At 35.1% G+C, this 19178-nt stretch overlaps 2 protein-coding genes and 1 long non-coding RNA gene across 7 annotated transcripts in view; 1 reads left to right on the top strand and 2 right to left on the bottom strand.

The window, feature by feature from the left end:
• ITGB8 (integrin subunit beta 8) overlaps positions 1 to 10803 on the top strand; it is a 123450-nt gene extending 112647 nt beyond the window's left edge. For 2 of the 4 annotated variants that reach the window (XM_082472695.1, XM_082472697.1), the window contains 4 exons: positions 374 to 599; positions 1875 to 1981; positions 4983 to 5146; positions 5243 to 10803. In XM_082472695.1, the coding sequence (XP_082328821.1) occupies positions 374 to 599; positions 1875 to 1981; positions 4983 to 5146; positions 5243 to 5365 (620 nt within the window). In that variant the 3' untranslated portion in view covers positions 5366 to 10803. The other 2 variants (XM_082472696.1, XM_082472698.1) reach the window with 2 other exon arrangements.
• Positions 1 to 19178, bottom strand: part of LOC309665923 — a 265959-nt gene that overhangs the window by 82511 nt on the left and 164270 nt on the right. The gene's annotated exons all lie outside the window — the stretch shown is intronic.
• The window catches only part of MACC1 (MET transcriptional regulator MACC1), a 332598-nt gene that overhangs the window by 292577 nt on the left and 20843 nt on the right, over positions 1 to 19178 (bottom strand).

The raw sequence follows: 19178 nt of genomic DNA, 5'->3' as shown, positions 1-19178 counted from the left end.
CCCCTGTTCTTCAAATTTCAAATCAGACAACATTACGTCAGCCTCTGTAGCTTCTTTATATTTGTGTCTTTTTAATTTAAAACTGAATGTACAGCGACCTTCAGGTAGTTGGGCAGCCACTGCGGCAGGGCAGAATTCACAATTGTCAGCACAATAGATTAGCGTGGGGAGATTATCTACAATAGAACAGCTTTGAAAATAGACACTCCTAAGTCCTGGCATTGTTTATGTCAGACAAATAGAAAGTGATGCTGTTTCTATTCACTTGACTGTCAGTGTGTCTCCATGGAGATGGAAGGGGAATTCATGTTTGGAAATGCTTCACAAAGTCAGTGACCTCAATAACTCAGGTCTTGGAGTGTCTCTGTTGCAGGGCATGGAGAGTGTGAGGCAGGCAAATGCCAGTGCTTCAGGGGCTGGGAAGGGGATCGGTGCCAGTGCCCATCAGCATCTGCCCAGCACTGTGTCAATTCAAAAGGCCAAGTGTGTAGTGGAAGAGGCACATGTGTATGTGGCAGGTGTGAGTGCACCGATCCCAGGAGCATCGGCCGCTTCTGTGAACATTGTCCCACATGTCACACAGCCTGCAATGAAAACTGGTATGTGTTTCCTGATTCCAAACATACATAAAGCAGTCCTTCATTATATTCATGTTCGACCTTTTCTATTTTGCCTACCTTAAACTAAAAGTTGCCGGATCTTCTCCAGATAAATTGTTATCATCACGCTAAAAAAGAACTGCATGAGGAATTTAGGAATTAGAAGACTTAGATTCCAATCTTTGGCCATGCATGAGAATTTATCTAGGTATTCACTGTCTTTTTTGAAATAGGTTTTTTTTTTTTTTAAAGAATAATATTCAGTGTTCATAAAGGTTCATTGGGGTTTTTTTCCCCAGCTTTTTTGAGATATAATTGACATATAACCTCGTGTAAGTTTAAGATGTACAATGTGATGATTTAGAGGCTGCCTGCTTCCCAACTTACTATTAATTAGCTGTTTGATCTAGGGCAAGATTTTTTAAATTCTTTGTGCCTCAGTTTCGTGATATTAAAAGTGAGGATAATAATAATACCGTGGTATAATTCTGTGAAATAATTAAATTAGATGTTCATGCAAAAAATACCTAAACCTTTGTACTTGGTGCATAGTAATCATAGAATAAATGTTAGCTGTTATTATTGTTTTATTTTTATTCTTTTAAAGATAAAGAGTGGTGGCTATGAAGCACTCTAGAAAGAAGTGATGGATAAGTGAAAGGTGATGTTAAATAATGGTGGCATTGTTGTTTTGTGCCAATAATTAATTTTCCAATAACAATTTGAGTCCTGCTCAAAGACCACTACTCAGAATATCACTGTGCCTTACAATTTGTTTTATTCAATTTTTAAAAAGACATTCTCAAGTAAAATTTTTTAAATTATGCATTGTAGGTTATATAACTCACTAGGAAGATAATGATGGTGTGATGGAGGTATTTCTAATGAACCCAACCAAAATTTGAACTGTATGTTCATTGCTAAATTTTTCTAGTAGTATCATAATATTCATCTTCTAAAACATCTGTGCTAGTTGGTTTTGTTTTTGATTTTGCAGTGAGAGTATCTTATTCATTTCCTAGAGATTTTCTTCTCAGTACAGAAAAATCATTATGTTGATTTTATACATTAAAATATTTTAAGTGGTTAGAATGTAACTTTGCCATGGTATTAAATTCAGCCAAGATTACAAATAAACGTCATAGTTTTCTTTCCCAGTTTTACAATTCTGCTGTCCTAAAGCAGTACCCTATTTTATTTTATTTTTTACAGAACATACTACAGGCTACAACCTTCTAAAAAATTAAATGTTTTTACTTCTGTTTCCCCTTACAGGAATTGTGTGCAATGCCTTCACCCTCACAATCTGTCTCAAGCTATACTTGATCGGTGTAAAACCTCATGTACTCTCAAGGAACAGCATTATGTGGACCAAACATCAGGTAACAAAAGGTTAATAATCAAAGTACTGAAGAGTATCTGTAGAGAATCATATTCCCCAAAAAGGCTCATAATCTACCATCCTAAAGAAGGAACTAACTGCTTCAATGTTTTCAACCTCCAAGAAATAGTGCTCTATAAAACCAGCTGAGGATATTTGCCATGGTATGGCTGAATTGTTAGATCTCCCTCCTAACAATTAAACTACCATCTCAACTACCCAGCTAAATTCGCATGCTGTGCGCCTCCATGGAAGTATACCAAACAGATTTTCTAGAGAAACCTCAGTGAGCCAAGAATAGGAGCTTCCTAGGTAGAGTCCATTTCACCCTTAGAGACAAGGTCTATGGAGCCATCATTACCCTTCACAATCCAAACTTGCTTCCAGTTATAACCTTCCTCATGTCAAACGAATATTTACTTTCATGTTTCAGGTGACGCCAAAAAATTCTAAGTAGCAATGATCTAGTTTTGCAAAGTACATAATTTCAAAAGGGCCATTCCTCCCTGATAATTTTCATTCTGATATAAATACAATTTAGCGGTGAATGAATATAAGGATGGCACAATGGAAAGGGTATGGAAATTTTAATCTGAAGACCTTAGCTTAAGGCAGGTCTCCTGACACTAGTAGCTAAGAAATATCAGCCCTCTTACAAAATTTCACTGAGCCTCAGTTTCCTCATCTGTAAAATGGAGATAATAATACCAACCTCAAAGAGTTGTGTGGATTAAATGAGCCAGTGAACATGAAAAAAAATTTTCAGTTAAAAGATGATATATGAATGGAAGAAACATGTGAAAGCTGTGTTCAAAGATCATTTTGGACAAAAGTTCATTAGAACCCAAAAGCCAGCACCCCATTTTGTTCAGGTTTAAGGTGTTAAACTATATAAGAATTAGAAATGAAGCTGGAAATTATGTATTCATTGAAAATGTTCCTACTGCTACTCCTATTTCTAGTCTTTCCTCTAACCTGTAAGAATAATTCCAGGTCTTAGAGAGATTGCACAGGAGAATAAACTTTCTCCAGAGTTTTGTTTCCCTCTCCCCTCACATCCACACTAACCTTAGCCCATAATAAATTTGGCTTTGAAAAGAGCCCATGTGCTGCCAGCTGGGGCTGCAGCAATCACACCCCAAAGCCAAGTGCCTTTTCTAATAAATAGAGCCCTTATTGTCAACATGTAATTTATTATGTTAAGGAAACAAACCTATTCTGACCTAAGTGTGGTTACAAAAACTATTCCCTTAAAGCTCCTTAGGAAAAGTCCTTGCTTGACCTAAACTAAGAAAAGAGGCATGGCCAGGGCTAAATTTTTGGCTCTCCAAATTTAAAAATGCATGCAGATTTGAGCCCCCAAAATGTCCTCCATCCTAACCCATTAGAAATATTTGTAAAATGTATTAGTAGCTAGGGGGCTACCCTCTCCTTCACAACTATTGTGCAAGGAGAGGGAAAGGGCATTTGTTAGCCACCTCTATTATCTATCCACTTGATCACACTTAAAGGGTGTTCTTTTGGTCTTTCTGGCTAAGCTCCTACTAGGCAAGAAGCCATTAAGTGAGATCAAGCCACGTGCCACCTTAGCTGATTAAGTATTCTAAGTCAGCCAAGGGAAATGAAAGGCGTGCATGTCACAAACCTGGGCACCACCAAGGGTACCACTTTTGAATAGAGCATCTTGGATTCTCTCTGCGTGTGAGACCATAAAAAAGGGAGACTTGCACTTGCATTTGGTGCTTCTATTCCAGTTAGTAGTCCTTCAGCCTCCTTTTAGCATTCCTTTCAAGGAACCTTATCATTATGACCAAGAGAAAACTGGCTCTAAGTCTTCCCACTTAGAGAAGAGCCCTTGTTACTGAATTCTTGGCGTATTCAGAGCAATGCTTGGTCATCCCTGGGATTTCAGACACAAATCGCTCATGACTGACTGTTCTTCTAAGCCTTGGCAGGTCCCCTCCCAAAAGGCATTCTCAAGGAGACCTTCAGACAGTTAGGTGAAGTCCCCAAAGTCTGGAGGATGCGCGGAAAACACATGCTTCTTTAGGCCAGGAGGTAATTTTGTGAGTGTGGGGCAGCTGGTGAGTTCTGTGGAGTACTTGTGTATTATGCAACCATGTTCCTCTTAGATTAGGGTAATACCTCTGGCAGCCACAGAGCCTGCAGACTTTCCAACTAGACTTTGCCAAAGGTCTAGGGCTAAAACAGAGACCTAGAATGCCCCTCCTCTTAATGCAGCATTTCCTTTTCCAGCTAGTAATTATCTGTTCTTGAAAAAACAAAAAGCGGAATTTTTAGAAGCAAAATAGGATAGATTTGGTTAACAGACAAGTAAAAAATAAATTAATAACAATTGAGGAAAGAGATTTGGGTATTGTCCCAAATTACACACTCCCATTTCCTGGAGAAGCTATGTGTAATAATAACGAAAACTTACACTGCAGTTTCAAAGGAAATATTTATTCATCTATTAGAGTAGTACTGATTTTAGCTTCTGCAGATGTTTACTTTATTTTCCATTACTGATGTGTAACAAATGAGGAGTAAGCATAACAAGAAAAACATACGTTAATGCACGGAGCTGTTAAATAATTTTTTAAATCCTATTTTCCACTTAGTGATCCACACCACACCAAAAAAACTGTCCCTCTCTCTGTCATGGATAAAATTATATTTGGTTAAGGGATTTGGACATATTCCAGTTAGTACAAATAAAGAATCAAGCTGCAAAGAAATAATCTTATTGAATACCTTAATTGTGGCTATTCTCCAAAGGAGAGTTTTCTGTTGAAAAGATTTTAATAACAAATGTGTAATAATAATTAGTTTACTTCTTGAATCAACAATAATGGCAGTCCTCTATTTTGAAAATGTAGATTTGCAAATATCTCTGATCCTACTGAGATGATGAACATTATTTACTTCTAACATTATTGTTAGAACCCTTTGACTTACTCATTCCAGTTTTTTAAACCATTTATTTGTTTGTTTCTTTACAGAATGTTTCTCTAGCCCAAGCTATTTGAGGATATTTTTCATCATCTTCATAGTTACATTCTTGATTGGGTTGCTTAAAGTCCTTATTATTAGACAGGTGATACTACAATGGAATAGTAATAAAATTAAGTCCTCGGCAGATTACAGGGTGTCAGCCTCAAAAAAGGTCAGTGAATTCTAAAAAAGAAATACTTTCAGTATGTTCTTGTCTACTTTCAATATTTAGGCACTTAATTAATGATAATATTTCCTCTCCATCAAGGACAAGTTGATTCTGCAAGGCGTTTGCACAAGAGCAGTAACCTACCGACGTGAGAAACCTGAAGAAATAAAAATGGACATTAGCAAATTAAACGCTCATGAAACTTTCAGGTGCAACTTCTAAAAAGATTAAAAAGTACTTTATGGGAAACTGGATTTTTAATGATCGCTCCTAAAAATTATTATTATAAAATAATAATTTTATAAGTCACAGGAGGAGATAAATTTTCTAGATCATGCCAGTTGCTGGTTGTCCACTCAAATGAAGACTGACAAGCATCCTCATCATCATGTGACTCACACTGCTGCTGAATTCTTCAGAGAAAAATGTGTCTTACTACTGTTTGATACTAGTGTCATTGTAGCACTTTACTGTAATATATAACTTATTTAGATCAGCATAGAATGTAGATCATCTGAAGAGCACTGATTACACTTTACAGGTACCCGCCATTTCTACACTTCCCAGAGAGACAATGCTGTGAGATAGTTTTGGCATTGTGTCACTACAAGGGTACAGTAATCCCTGCACCAAACATGCAGATGAAAAAATAATAAGGCAGTTATACTAATGTTGCCAAACACTTCAACAATTGGCAGTGAATAGACAAGAACAGATAGATGAGTAAATGATTAGTGTTTCACTCATTCAAGAGATGAACAGATAAAACCTTAACCTTGAGGGATATTGCTTTCGAAACTAGTTTTATGCATGTGTGTTTGTTTTCTTCTTTTACAAGATGGATACTAATTCTAACATTCTTTCCTCTTTGCCTTTATATTTTGGTTTTCTTTCTTACAGGATAAGTTTATATAATGTCACAGATGACTGGATTAAATAAGTGCTAAGTTACTACTGCCATAAAACCTAATAATAATAATACAACGTCACTTTATTAGAATACTTTTAAAAGCTGAACATTTAATAAGGGACACTTCAAGTAACATCAAAATTTGAACAGCTTCGTTGTGTGCAGATGTGGAGTTTTATATCTTCTTACCTGGTAAACTGGATGGATTATTTCACCATTTCATTTGTCTAATCATCAGGTTGAAATTCACGAGATATTTAGAAACTCTGCAAAGTTTCTAAGCAAAGCGCCACACTTTTGAGTCTTCTCCAATATTTATTCCAAGTAGATAATAGCATTTTTCAAATTAAAAGCTAAATTAAGCTATATTCTTTTTGCCCTTCAATGCAGTCTAAGGACATTCTTTCTTTGAATCACCTCAACCCTACTCACCAGAATTCTAAAAGTACACAATTGGAGGAGGATAGACAGTATCTTAGAAATAAGCTCATTCACTCTTGTAGTTAGTCAGAGAACTGAGGCTCAGCAAGTTTAAATGACTTCTCAAAAACCCCTAAGTGACCAAGTAGCAACATTCAAAGAGAACTTTTTTCTTATTGCCAGGCCAGTGTTCATTGAACAATGTCATACTACCTCTTGAATCTTTAAAATAATCAATTGGCAAGTATTTTTAGATGTGATTTACTGAAGTCTTAAGTATAAGAAAATTTCAAAACAAAGCAGAAAAAAGTAATTCAAACAGAATTGTCCATGGTTGGCTTCCAGTCTATCTGCTAATCAGCTTCTAAGAGACTGCAAAATAGCCTAACTAGAGGGAAGTCCATTCACACCATAGCCTGTGTGAACGGCGCCCCCTGGAGTTGTGCAGTGCTCAGTGCTCAGCCAGAGAGCTTGATACAGAGGCCATGAACTTTTATCCTCCCCAACAGGAACTTCATCACAATTACCATATCCTTACAGACTTATTCAGTCTGATTTTATTGGCTAAAAGTCCAACAGTCCTGTATGCAGTACAGAGCTTTGCCTATGACAACTAAGGAATTTATTTTAAATTCCTTTAAAATGTCTTCTTATAATCAGCTTCCCAGACTTTCTGTCTTCCAGCACTTGAGTTGAAGTGCCAGATGTTTGCATTTCGATGAAGACTAAATCCCACTCCATATTCTACCCTAAAGAGGATTTAAAAACATATAATAAGTTGTTCTGCAGCCAACAAACACAGTAACTCCATCAGCCGTCCCCTGCAGCCAAGCAATTATGATGCTAGGTTGAACTGTATTTCTTTCCCCAAATGAGAAATCAGCGGCATTGACATAATTCAGTACTGTGACTCACTTATGTAAAATACCTTTGATCACCAAGGATAATGCAAAACTTCTTTTTGCAGCATGCCTGTCACAGCATCCTTTTTAAAAAAGAAAATAAATGGATACTTGACAGCCCTCAAAAAGGAAAAAGTGGAAAATATCCATTCATTGAAATGCTGAAAATTTTAAAATTTTAAAACATTATGATGTTCATAAGCTAATTTCTATGAGGGCTGAGTTATCCAAAATAGCATAATAAAATGAAATTCTTAAAATAAAGGGATATATATTTTGACACTCTCACTAGTTTGCACTAATTTATAGTGGAACAAGGCTCTTCTCATAGGAAGGGACAAACTTTCTGATAGGCAGTTCAATGCTAGATGATGACTGCAGTTATGCTTGTGATGTCTTGGGCTTTCCTTTTTTACTTAAAGGTCTAATTCTTAAAAGATTTTAGAGCTTATATTTACTTGAATAATTGACATTTTCCTTGTGAGAAAAGAATTAATATTTGACTAGCTAGAATTAATTAAAAGTTAAGGGAAAACAGGGTATTCTTAGATTAAATAATTTATGTAAATAAAGCCTATTTTCAACTAATATGAACACAGGAGCCTTTTGAGATTCACTGATATTAAATACGAGTTATGAAACTTTAAATGATTAACAAAGTTAAGAACTTCAACAACACTTTTGGTACGACAGCATTTCTGTGCCCTAAAGTATTTCATGATTTAGAAATGTGCCATATATGCACTACAATATAACTGTATGCATTTTACTTCTCTGGGGATATCTTTACACTGCAGTGTACATGCATTTATAAGCATCTGATATCTTTTTTTTTTTGAAATTTATTAATATTTATGAAGTCTCAGACATTCTCTGAAAGACTCAGAAATTCACTAAAACTCTGATTATGTCCTAAATGTTTAATTTAGCTTTGGTTTATAAAGATAAAAAAAAAAAAAATCTAAGGTTAAACAGAATAGATTTCTCTGGAGGCAAATTTTTCAAAGTTCAAAATTAAAATTAGTGGATGCATCAGATGCAACACTTCACTAAAGAATAAACTTCAAATGTTTTTAATATATACTTAATCTCTATTGAAGATATTCTTATGTATGACAATGGGCATCTATAAGATGTTGAAATATGATTATGATGGACTATGAAAATTTTTCTCCTTAGAATTATGTTCCTCCTGGTACCTGATATAGTAAGTTAAACTCAATGGCTTTTCCTTCCTTTCCTTACTCCTGTTCTTTTCTACTCATTTTTCCTAAGAGAGTGCCCTAAAACTTCAAGCTCAATAAGCCTAATTGTGAAAAATAACTGACTGTAATGGTATAATGAAGTTCTTCATTTCCATACATCTCTTAATGATTTTAAAACTTATTTGAATCTATGCACCTGAACAAAGACTCATTAAAAACTAAGAATTTTAAATTTTTACAACCGTTCGACTTCTTCCAATTTTAAAGGATTTGAGATCTATATATTTTAATAAAAGTATCAAGTGAAATACAACCACTTGGGAGTTCAATCATGTGCATATTATATTGTTTTATTTACTCTTAACATTTAATTTACAACTATCCTTATTTATATCGACTTTAAGAACTCCACTTCATGCAATGCAAACTGAGATATATTTTGAAAGAAATATAAAACTAGCATTCTTTCAGATCATTTCCCTTTTCTCTTATAATTCCTCAATGGTAAATTTATTATGGGTAACTAATTATACGTGTTCATATTTCATTAATCCTAAGACATCCACTTTTTAATTTAACATCTCTAAATGTATCTTGCAGTTGTTGACCTCTTAGATGCAGTGTTTGAAGTTTTGCTTAAATAAACATTATACTAATTTATCTTTAACCAAATGTTCATGGGTATAAGGACATTCATTTTTGTATAAATATTTAATAACACATTTATGATAACATGTGAAGTCAGTTTTCAGTACATCTGGATCACATACAACTCAACATGGAGCCTAACCATCTGATTATGAGTTCAGATCCTGTAGACCTTTAGGTTATAAAAGCTCTTTCAGCCTCCTAGTTATGCTTTATGCTAGTGGCTACAATTTCAGCGAACCCTAACCTAACTGACAAGAATGAGTGAGTTTCTCCAAGGTTTGTTAACAAATTTTTATTCTTTCTATTACTTCCTAAATAATACTTGCATATGATCATCTCACTTTTAGACAGAATTAACTGGAAAAATATTACATAAAGCCATCATATTTAGATTTAGATTTTGCATATTTAGGTTTTGCAGCATCTTGTATGTCATATGTCAATGACAGGAGAAAAATATGATATAACCAATCAGTGTTGTAGGAAAACTTTCCCTTCAAGTTCTCCTACATTTTTATTCTTTATCATTTCTGTTCTTTTGTTTGACTTTTTTCTTTGGCTCTGATAAATTCACCTTAAGCCCATGTAATGACTGTCATAAAACTGCATATTTAAATTATTTGACTTATATGAAACAATTGTTCAGCTATCTGGGCAGCTGTTAATGAAATATCTGAGAGTAATAACACTACTCTTTTATCTACCTGGATTACTTTCCCACAAAAATTTACCTTTGTAAGCTAACTCTATTAATCAGGTTTCTAACCTCCATAACCTATTTCAGTTAAAATCATCTAATCCAACAATAAAAAAAACCCAAAACACTGCAGTCATCAAGGGTGGAAAATGTATGTCTTGTGTAAAAAATCTTTACTAACTTTACACTGTACAACAGATAAATGTGATTTTGATAACAATTCCACACAATAAGTATGGCACATAGATTTTATTAATATTGAATATAAAATATTTTAATTCTAAATTAAAATAAAATATAAATTTGCACATATTAATATAGAAATTCATTTGGTATATATTTAACATAACTTTAAAACCACTTTACATTTACCAGCTACTTCATTAAAGTTTTTTAAATGTCTGCAAAAAAATTAGAAATGGTTTTAAATTTCAGTAGTATAACCTGTGTTTCATTTAAGTCCTGCCTTTGTAAAAAAAAATTTTTTAATATAGAGTGTATTTTTAAATTAAAATATTTGAATATAAAATAGTTCTAAGAAAGAAACTATTTCTCATTAAGCAAGTTTCTTATTATTTCTGGCTTTGAATTATACATAAATTTAAATTGCCTTAAATGACATAGAAGATTGGGGAATACGATAATTTCACATTGTATACTATGAGCCTGTTCATATAATTCTGATTGACTACTAACTTTGGTTTATGTATTTATTAAAGAGCTGACACTGTAGTTTGTTGTGAGATGTTTATTTTTATAACAGAGCTTATAACAGTTATGACAAGGCATTTAATTGATGCATCATTCTGTTTAAAAGTAGCTGTTAACCAATATGAAATTCTATGTTTTAAAATAAAAATGTAAAGATCTAAGTATGCACAGAATGCTTCTTTATTTCTTATTGTGTGCTACATGACTCTCAGCACTGCCAGACAATAGTATATTGTCACACAAGGAAATGTAATAACATTCATACATGGTCATTGGTAGAGGACATTACATAATTCCAAAAAGCTACTACTTCTGGAAAACTGTAGAGCCAATGATAAAGATGTGAGGCCATCCTAATTCCTCTATTTCCCTTCAATAGCCGCCCAATGGTGAAAGCAGAAGGAATATCCTAATTACAAAAACTGAAAAATTAGCTAAAAGAGAAATTGGGCTTTTTCTAGCAGACAAAGGTTTCTACCATCACCTTGATACAAACATAACATGTTCATAATCTTCAACTGCACATTCTCCAGAGCCATATTTAAACAAGTGAAATTTATGGAGTACCCTTGTGTTGTGATTTTCTTTTATTTAATCTAGTGGAAAAACTAAAGCAGATGAGGGAGCACACTGAAAGTTAAATAAGATATACAGACAGATTTCCTGTCCTTAAGGAGTTTTAATAGTTTGAAGGAAAGGATATGTGTAGCATACTATAGATAAAAGGGTTTCACCGGAGAGATCAGATGGAAGCTATCAGGAGGTTTAACAAGGCCTTTGTTTTTGAGGATTCAACCCAGTTGGGTTTGGGCTACAGTCTTTCAGGCTCAGAATACTGATTTTGTTATGAGTGTTGTTTGGCCCCATTCTTCCCTTCCCTCTTTAGCAACAGGACTCATACCCTGAGTCTGAATAGAGCACACAGCTGAGACTTAACTACCCAGACTCCTTTGTAGCTAAATGTGGTTACAGGACTAAATGTTGGCCAGTGGGGCAGATGCGAGAGGAACCCAGGATCTCACTTCCCCTTTCCATGTTTTTGCTATCTCGACAATTAGAGGTGTCTTGGCAAAGGAAACCCTGTGCTGAAATATTCAGAGCTTCCACTTCAGCCAAGAACTGCTCTCCTCAACTGAACCCTGGTAGGGAAACAATCTTTTTAGCTAAACCATTGCATTTGATGGTATAGCAGATATTTTGTACTCTAATGATGTGTTATTTATATAATTGTCTTACTCCTCAGCGATACTAAGTACCATTTCTGTCAATTTTTCAAATAAGGAAAACAAGGCACATAGAGGTTAAGCACCGTGTATAAATGAACGCAGCCAGTAGGTGGCCAAGGCTGGATTCATAGGCAGATCTGTTTTTCATTCCATAAATGACTGATCATATGTTTTATGAGGATAGATTTTTACTAAGTTAATTAGTTTTACTAGTTTAACTATGTCCTTATGAACCAAAAAAACGTGCAATAAATAAAGTTGAGGAGCTAATATATGTGCAGAAACACTACACAGGAAGAAGTGAACGGAACTTAAAAATGAAAAACAAAATGTTAAGTGCACTCAGATGCTGTAACTAGACTGGAGCAGTCCATGGAGGATAGCACTTGGCCTAGGCCTTGCAGGAAAGGTAAGTGTAGACATGCAGAAAAGCAAGATCATGGAGAGGTAAGGGAAGAGTAAAGGAGAAAAGGGTGGGGATTCCATCCAAGAACATTGAAATCTTGTTGAGATGCAGCATTGTATAATGAAAAAAAGTAACCTACAGGTCCTAGTCTATGGAAAGCCTGCTTTCCTGACTAAGAAGTTTGAACTTTGGTTACTAGGAAAAAGCAAGCCCTGAAGTTTTTGCACTGAAAAGTGGTATTACTGGAACTATACTGGAACTATACATGGTTTGGAATATACTAACATAAACTAAATATAATTTTTAATTAAACATTAATTTTATCCCCTCTAATACTAAATATAAATACCACTTAATAATGTTAAATATTTAATTCTATTAAATGCCATTTAACAATAAATTTAAATACTATTTAGTGCTAATGTAAAAGAAACTGAAGTATACAAAAGCAGAAAAATTTGAAAATCCAACTTCCTAATGGCAATCACTTTCATATGTAGGCATATTTTCACTTTATTTTTCTATGCACTTTATAGCTTATTATGCAGATAACACATATTTGTTGTAAAACATCCAAAAATACCTTGACATTAAAATTAAAATAAATATTACTCCAATCCAACCACTCAGAGTTGACCGCTGCCATATATTATGTGTGCGTGTGTTTGTAACTAAGAAAGAAATATGCTATTAATAGTATGGTATAAAGATATTTTTTCTTCGAAAACATTTCAAACATTTTTCCATGTCAAGATTTAAACTATAGTTTTACTAGGTGGATATAATCCCATCCAAGAATGTGCCACAACCATAGCTCTATGTTCAATGAGAAAAAGAATGAGCAAGAAATGATACCAAGTATAAAACAATGGTCAACAACTTTAGTATTCAATAGGAAGAGATTGGTTAAATAAACTGTTTTTGAATGGGAGAGATTTGCACATTTATAATGGCAGAGGAGAGGGAGCCAGTGTAGAGAGAAATGTTTATATTGGGATGGTTTGTATTGGTCTAAGGTACAATAGGGGAGCATTTCAAATTATGACAAAGAGGAATCAGTGAAATGAGCTTAGAGAATTTTCGTGAGAAAATAAAGATTTACACAAAAGTACAAAGGGAGGGAATAAGAGTTACTGCTACAAGGAAAATTAGAGAGAACTTGGAGATTGGCTAGATACAGGTGATAAGGAAAGAATTTAGTTGAATAGAATTCTAATGCCAACTCTGAAAGTCACTACAGACTTCTACCCAAATTGGATAAAACTCCCAATCTGGTCTCACAAACCACATTGTTCTTGCCAGTCCATGACTTTTAGACTAAATTCTAACTTCATCAAAATATTTGGCCAGACAAAACTAAAGCTGCAAATTTTTAAACCATGTCAATGGTCATGCTTTCAGTATTATCAAAATAAGCCTAAGTGCAAGATAAGCAGTATCTCCTTTTAATCTAGTTATTTATATATGAATATTTTGATCATAATTAGAAGTAGTGGTGGGCTGCATAAGAAAAACAAATGGCACCTTGGCTTCCAACTTGGCAATCCTTTAGCACTTATTTGGACTGGTGCATTATTTCGTACTTAGGGCCCAGTGTTGTTTAGACTTCTTCCAATGAATTGCTTAAAGGTCATAAAAAACTATCTGTCTATAGTGGTGAGAGGAAAACTCTTTCTTTATTGGGCTTTGTCATACTTTGTGCTGTTTTTCCATTATTATGAGAACAAAATACATTCTAACCATCATTAAAGTCATGAGAGATAATTATCCATTTAAGAAAATCTTAATTTGCCATTAACAACATTTTTCTAATATTTTCCCCTATTAAATTAAGGATAATCTATAGGTCTGTGATTTTCAAAGAGTAGTTCCCAGACCAGCAGCATCAGTGTCACATGAAAACTTGTTAGAAATGCAGATTTTTAGTCTCTACCCCAACTCTTCTGAATCTGAAACTCTGGGAATGGGGCCCAGAGATCTGTGTTTTAACAAGCTCTCTAAGTAATTCTGATGCCTGCCAAAGTTTAAGAACCATTTCCATAAAGAGTAAAAGTTAGCATCAGGAAACCAAAAGCTATAGATTATGCTTACTGGTGCACATAGACGAGTATCTGATACTCAATACTCAGTGCAAGTACTTATTTATTAAGTGTTGAATGAGTCAGTGATGTTCTATTTTCTCTGAGCCCCTCAGACATGTCCCTTTGAAAAGACTGTGCTCAAAATTTGTCTGTCATTTATTACAGCTAAAATCAAAGTAATAAAATGATTGTCTGGCATGTTGTTTAAGAAAATAAAATTGACTTCAATTACTTTTTAAAACAACCTAACATATCCAGTGTATGTAGAGGCCCACATTAAATATTTTTATTATCTACAGGCAGTTCTCTTTTTTCTGTCACTTAAACACTCTCTGTTCTTCCCAAAAGCTAAATGCATACAGATAGTGGAGGATCTCTACCACTGCCTTAATTAATAGGGAAATTCCTAACACGGTCTGTGGAGTTCCATCTTGGTCAAAGGGCTAAATCTTCTCTTCATATTCTCATGTCCACCAAAGTATACAACTTCTCTCCCTCCTCTCTGTTCAGAGACACTTGCAAGTGTCAAGGTCTGTTGGCTGTCTATAGGGAATACAAGTGGGACAGCGATACCAAGGACAGCTGGGTACAGCATCCCTTCCATTGCACCCCCTGGTCACTGGCGTAGAAAACCCTTCTGCTCCCTCTTACTTTGAGGAATCACATTTGTTTACTCTTCTCTAAGAAAAATATCTAAGTCACCCCTCTCTCCCTTACCCTAGATCCAGTTTTATCTCATGCTGAAAAAAAAAAGTAGCTCTACAGGCATGCATTCAAATTTGTCTCTGGTCCTCTAAATTTTGAACTTATTTTGGTAGTATTTCTGCTTTAGTGTGGACTTGGACAAGCGAAAATAACCTGTACAGTATCAGTGAATAGAAAAAAGGAAAGGAAACATATGCATATGTGTATATAGGGGCAGACAGACCCAAAGAATAAGAAATGGTACTGAGAACTTATTCTGGGACTCTGGATCCCTCAGGCCAAGGAGGATATAAAGAGAGGGCAGAGACAGGAAGGAATGGATATTGTTAAAAATAATTTTTGAGAGACCCTTGCCTTGAGTCTCCAGCTTTCTTTGGGGATAGGAGGGGATATTCTCTCTAACTTCCAGCCTAGTGTGGCTTCAAGGGAACTCTTAGGACCTTTAAAATGTATTCCCTACACCTGGGAGACAGAAGTCTGATGCCTAGCTCATGCCAGAAAAAGAGGCTTCATCATAGATTAGTGCTCATAACACACAAGGCTGTGGCCTGGGTCCTATCTCCCCCCATGAAAACTAGAGGGGAAGAATGGCAAGTACTAGGTATGTCTGTCCTAATTCTAACCAAGTGTCATTCTTACTCTACAGGTATATAATCATTATATATATATACATATATATATATATATAATTATATATTTAAGGCACTTATATATGTAATTATATATAATTTGAAACAATAAATGTCATTTTCTTTCCTTTCAAATACCGAAACAATACTATCAGACTCTTCCCAAGAATGATTTTAGGTGTAATTTAAATGCCCTCACCCTGACCAGAGAATTTGAGAACAATGAAAAACATGTATTGAAAACATTTGGAATAATACTGTTTATTATGTTTTTAAAATTACTTAGAGTTTATTTTTAGTGCATTTAATATGCAGATTACTTTGTATAAAAAATATTCACCTTAATCTACAGATTGATTTTGCAAATATTGGTTACTTTTCACTTGGCAATTTCCTTGCTTCCTTTGGTTTGACTAAGGTTTTTATTTTTTAAAAAAATAGAAATACAGACTATTATTCAACATTTAAAATGACTACAGTTCTCTGTTTTGCCCTTGGATAAATTGTGAAAAGGCCAATTATTAAGCTTCAAGATTTCATTACTTTGTCCTTTGATGACATTGAGTCTATTTGGGTAGAAAAAATATGTAGAACTCTTCAAGTCAAAATTGTATGACTAAAATGGTAACTATATATGTCAGCTTTTAAATTTCCTTTATTAATAAAAGAAATATATGCAATTTAAGTTTCTTCCTAGCTCCTCAGTCATTTAGTAAGAATAAGCATACATCTTAACTCTCTATTCTGGTAATGAGTAGATAATGGCCTAATTAGTCAGTAATCATTTGAAAACAAGAGCAGATAGAAGAAGAAACCCACACACTTCCAAAGATATGGGGAGAAAGTAAATGCATTCTTTAAAATGATGGTGAGTGAAGGCATCAGTGAGTCTTTATGATGGGTGTAGGTGGTTCAAGAATAAAAGAGAGACAAATGGTGAAGAAAAAGTCACAGCAGGAAAAATCTCCATCACTTATCTACCAGCCCTTACACACACACACACACACACACACACACACAAACACCTACTCCTTCTCATACACACATACACACACTCACATATACTACTCTGTATGAGATATGACATGTCATGACATAGCTGCCCAGCATCCCTTTTGGATTTTCTTTCTTTTCATTTAATTTACATGCAATACAATGCACAAATCTTAAGTTTATAACTTGATGAGTTTTGATAAATGTATACACCTGTATAACCACCATAGAACATTTTTATCACTTCAAAAGGTTCTTTATGCCCCTTTCCGGTCAATCAATCCCCTTCTTATGATAGTTAATTTTATGTCAACTGGATTGGGACACAGTGCCTAGATATTTAGTCAAGTTGTATTCTGGATATTACTGTAAGAGTGTTTTAGGGTGAGATTTACATTTAAATCAGTGGACTTCGAGTTGTCCATAATGTAGGTGGGCCTCATCCAATCAACTGAAATTGAAGTTGAATCAGTTCTGTCACTGAAGCGAGCAAAAGGCTGATCTCCCTCAAGCAGGAGGGAATTCTCTAGCAGTCTGCCTTTGGAGCAACATCAGCTCTTCCTGGGTCTCCAGCAGACTGCCTTTGGACTTGAACTGCAACTCTCCTGAGTCTGTCGCCTGCTGGCCTCCCCAAACAGATTTTGGACTTACCAAGCCTCCACAATTACATAGGTAAATTCCTTTAGGTCTGTCTGTCTGTCTGTCTGTCTGTCTGTCTGTCTATCTATCTATCTATCTATCTATCTATCTATCTATCTATCTATCTTGTTGGTTCTGTACCACTGGAGAAACTAACACACCTCCCCTTCCATGCAATCACTGATTTCTCTTACCATAACCAAACAGCTTTCTTACTTGTAATTTCCCTCAGAATTAACAGACCTTCCCCTGACATTTATCCAAACCCAATCTTCTCATAGCGACTAAGTATGGAAACTAGCATAATACTTAAATAAATTACCTTTGTTTTTTTTAAAAAGTCAGGTTTATTGTAGTATGATTTATCCTATAGAAAAATTCATTCTTTTCAGATGGATCTCAACAAATGCATGTATATCACTGTACAACCACTATCATAATCAAGATACAGAATCATTCCCAAAAGTTTCCAATGCCCCTTTTATAGTCAGTCAATTCTTTCTTATTATCCCCAGCCCCTGGCAACCACTAATCTGATTTCCGTCCCTATAGTCTCCTTTTATCAGAATGTCGTACAAATGGAATTATACCGTATATGGCCTTTTGTGTATGGCTCCTTTCACGTAGCATAGTGATTTGCAGATTCAACCATAATGGCATGTATAAGTAATACATACTGCTGAACTGTAAGATTCTACTGTATGAATGTACCACAATTTGATGATCCAATCACTGGTTAATGGGAATTTGGACTATTTCCAGTTTTTAATGATTTTTGAGTGAAACTGCTATAAGCATTCTCATAAAGCCCTTAATGCAGACATATGTTTTGTTTCTCTTGTTTAAAGACCTAGGAGTAGAACTGTTAGGTCAAATGGTTAGTGTATGGTTAACATTATCAGAAACTACCAATCTGTTTTGCAAAGTGGCTGTACCATTTTACATTCCCAGCTGCAACAGATGAGTATTCCAGTTGCTCTGCTTCCATGTTAGGACTCTGTAGTGTCAGGTTTTTAAAAGCCATTCTAGTAGCTGTGTACTGCTCTGTCTTGGTGGTTTTAATTTGCACTTGCCTAATGACTAAAGATCTGTAACTTCTTTTCATGTGCTTCTTTACTATCTGTAGTGGCCAGCATCCAAGTCTCCTCCACCTCCCCTGCCCCCCCCCAACAAATGATCCTGAGATACTGGTATTCACACCTCTATGTACTTCTCCTAAATTTAATAGGGCTTTGTAACAAATAACAAATAGGATACCATGAAAATGATACAGTGTAACTTCTGAGGCTAAGTCATAAAAGCCACTGTTGCTTCCTCCTTGATGGCTCTTGGCTCACTCACTTTGACGTAAGCCAGCTGCCATATAATGACGACATTCAGAAAACCCTATGGAGGGGACTTCCCTGGCGGTCCAGTGGTTAAGACTCTGCACTTCCACTGCAGGGGCCGTGGGTTTGATCCCTGTTCCGGGAACTAAGATCCCACATGCCGCCTGGTAAGCACAGTGGCCAAAAAAAAAAAAGCCTAAAGAGAAAATCCTATGGAGAGATCCACATGATAAGGAAGTCAGGCCTCCTGACATTAACCAGCACCAACTTGCCAGCCATGTGAGCCATTGTGAAGGCAGATCCTCAAGCCCCAGTTAAGACTTCAGATGACTGCAGCCCCCACCAACATCTTGGCTACAAAACAGAACACCACCAATTAAAATGCTCCTGATTTCTTGAACTACAAAAACTGAGAAAACTTTTTATCATTATTTTAAGCAACTAGGTTATTTAGTAAATTGTTATGTGATAATAGATAATTAACACACCAGTCATATCTTTTCTTTGGTAAAATGTATGTTCAAGCCTTCTA

The sequence above is a fragment of the Balaenoptera physalus genome (genome assembly GCF_965194825.1).
Source record: "Balaenoptera physalus genome assembly, chromosome: 8".
In the NCBI taxonomy this organism is placed as follows: Eukaryota; Metazoa; Chordata; class Mammalia; order Artiodactyla; family Balaenopteridae; genus Balaenoptera; species Balaenoptera physalus.
This window is presented reverse-complemented; position numbering and strand designations above follow the sequence as displayed.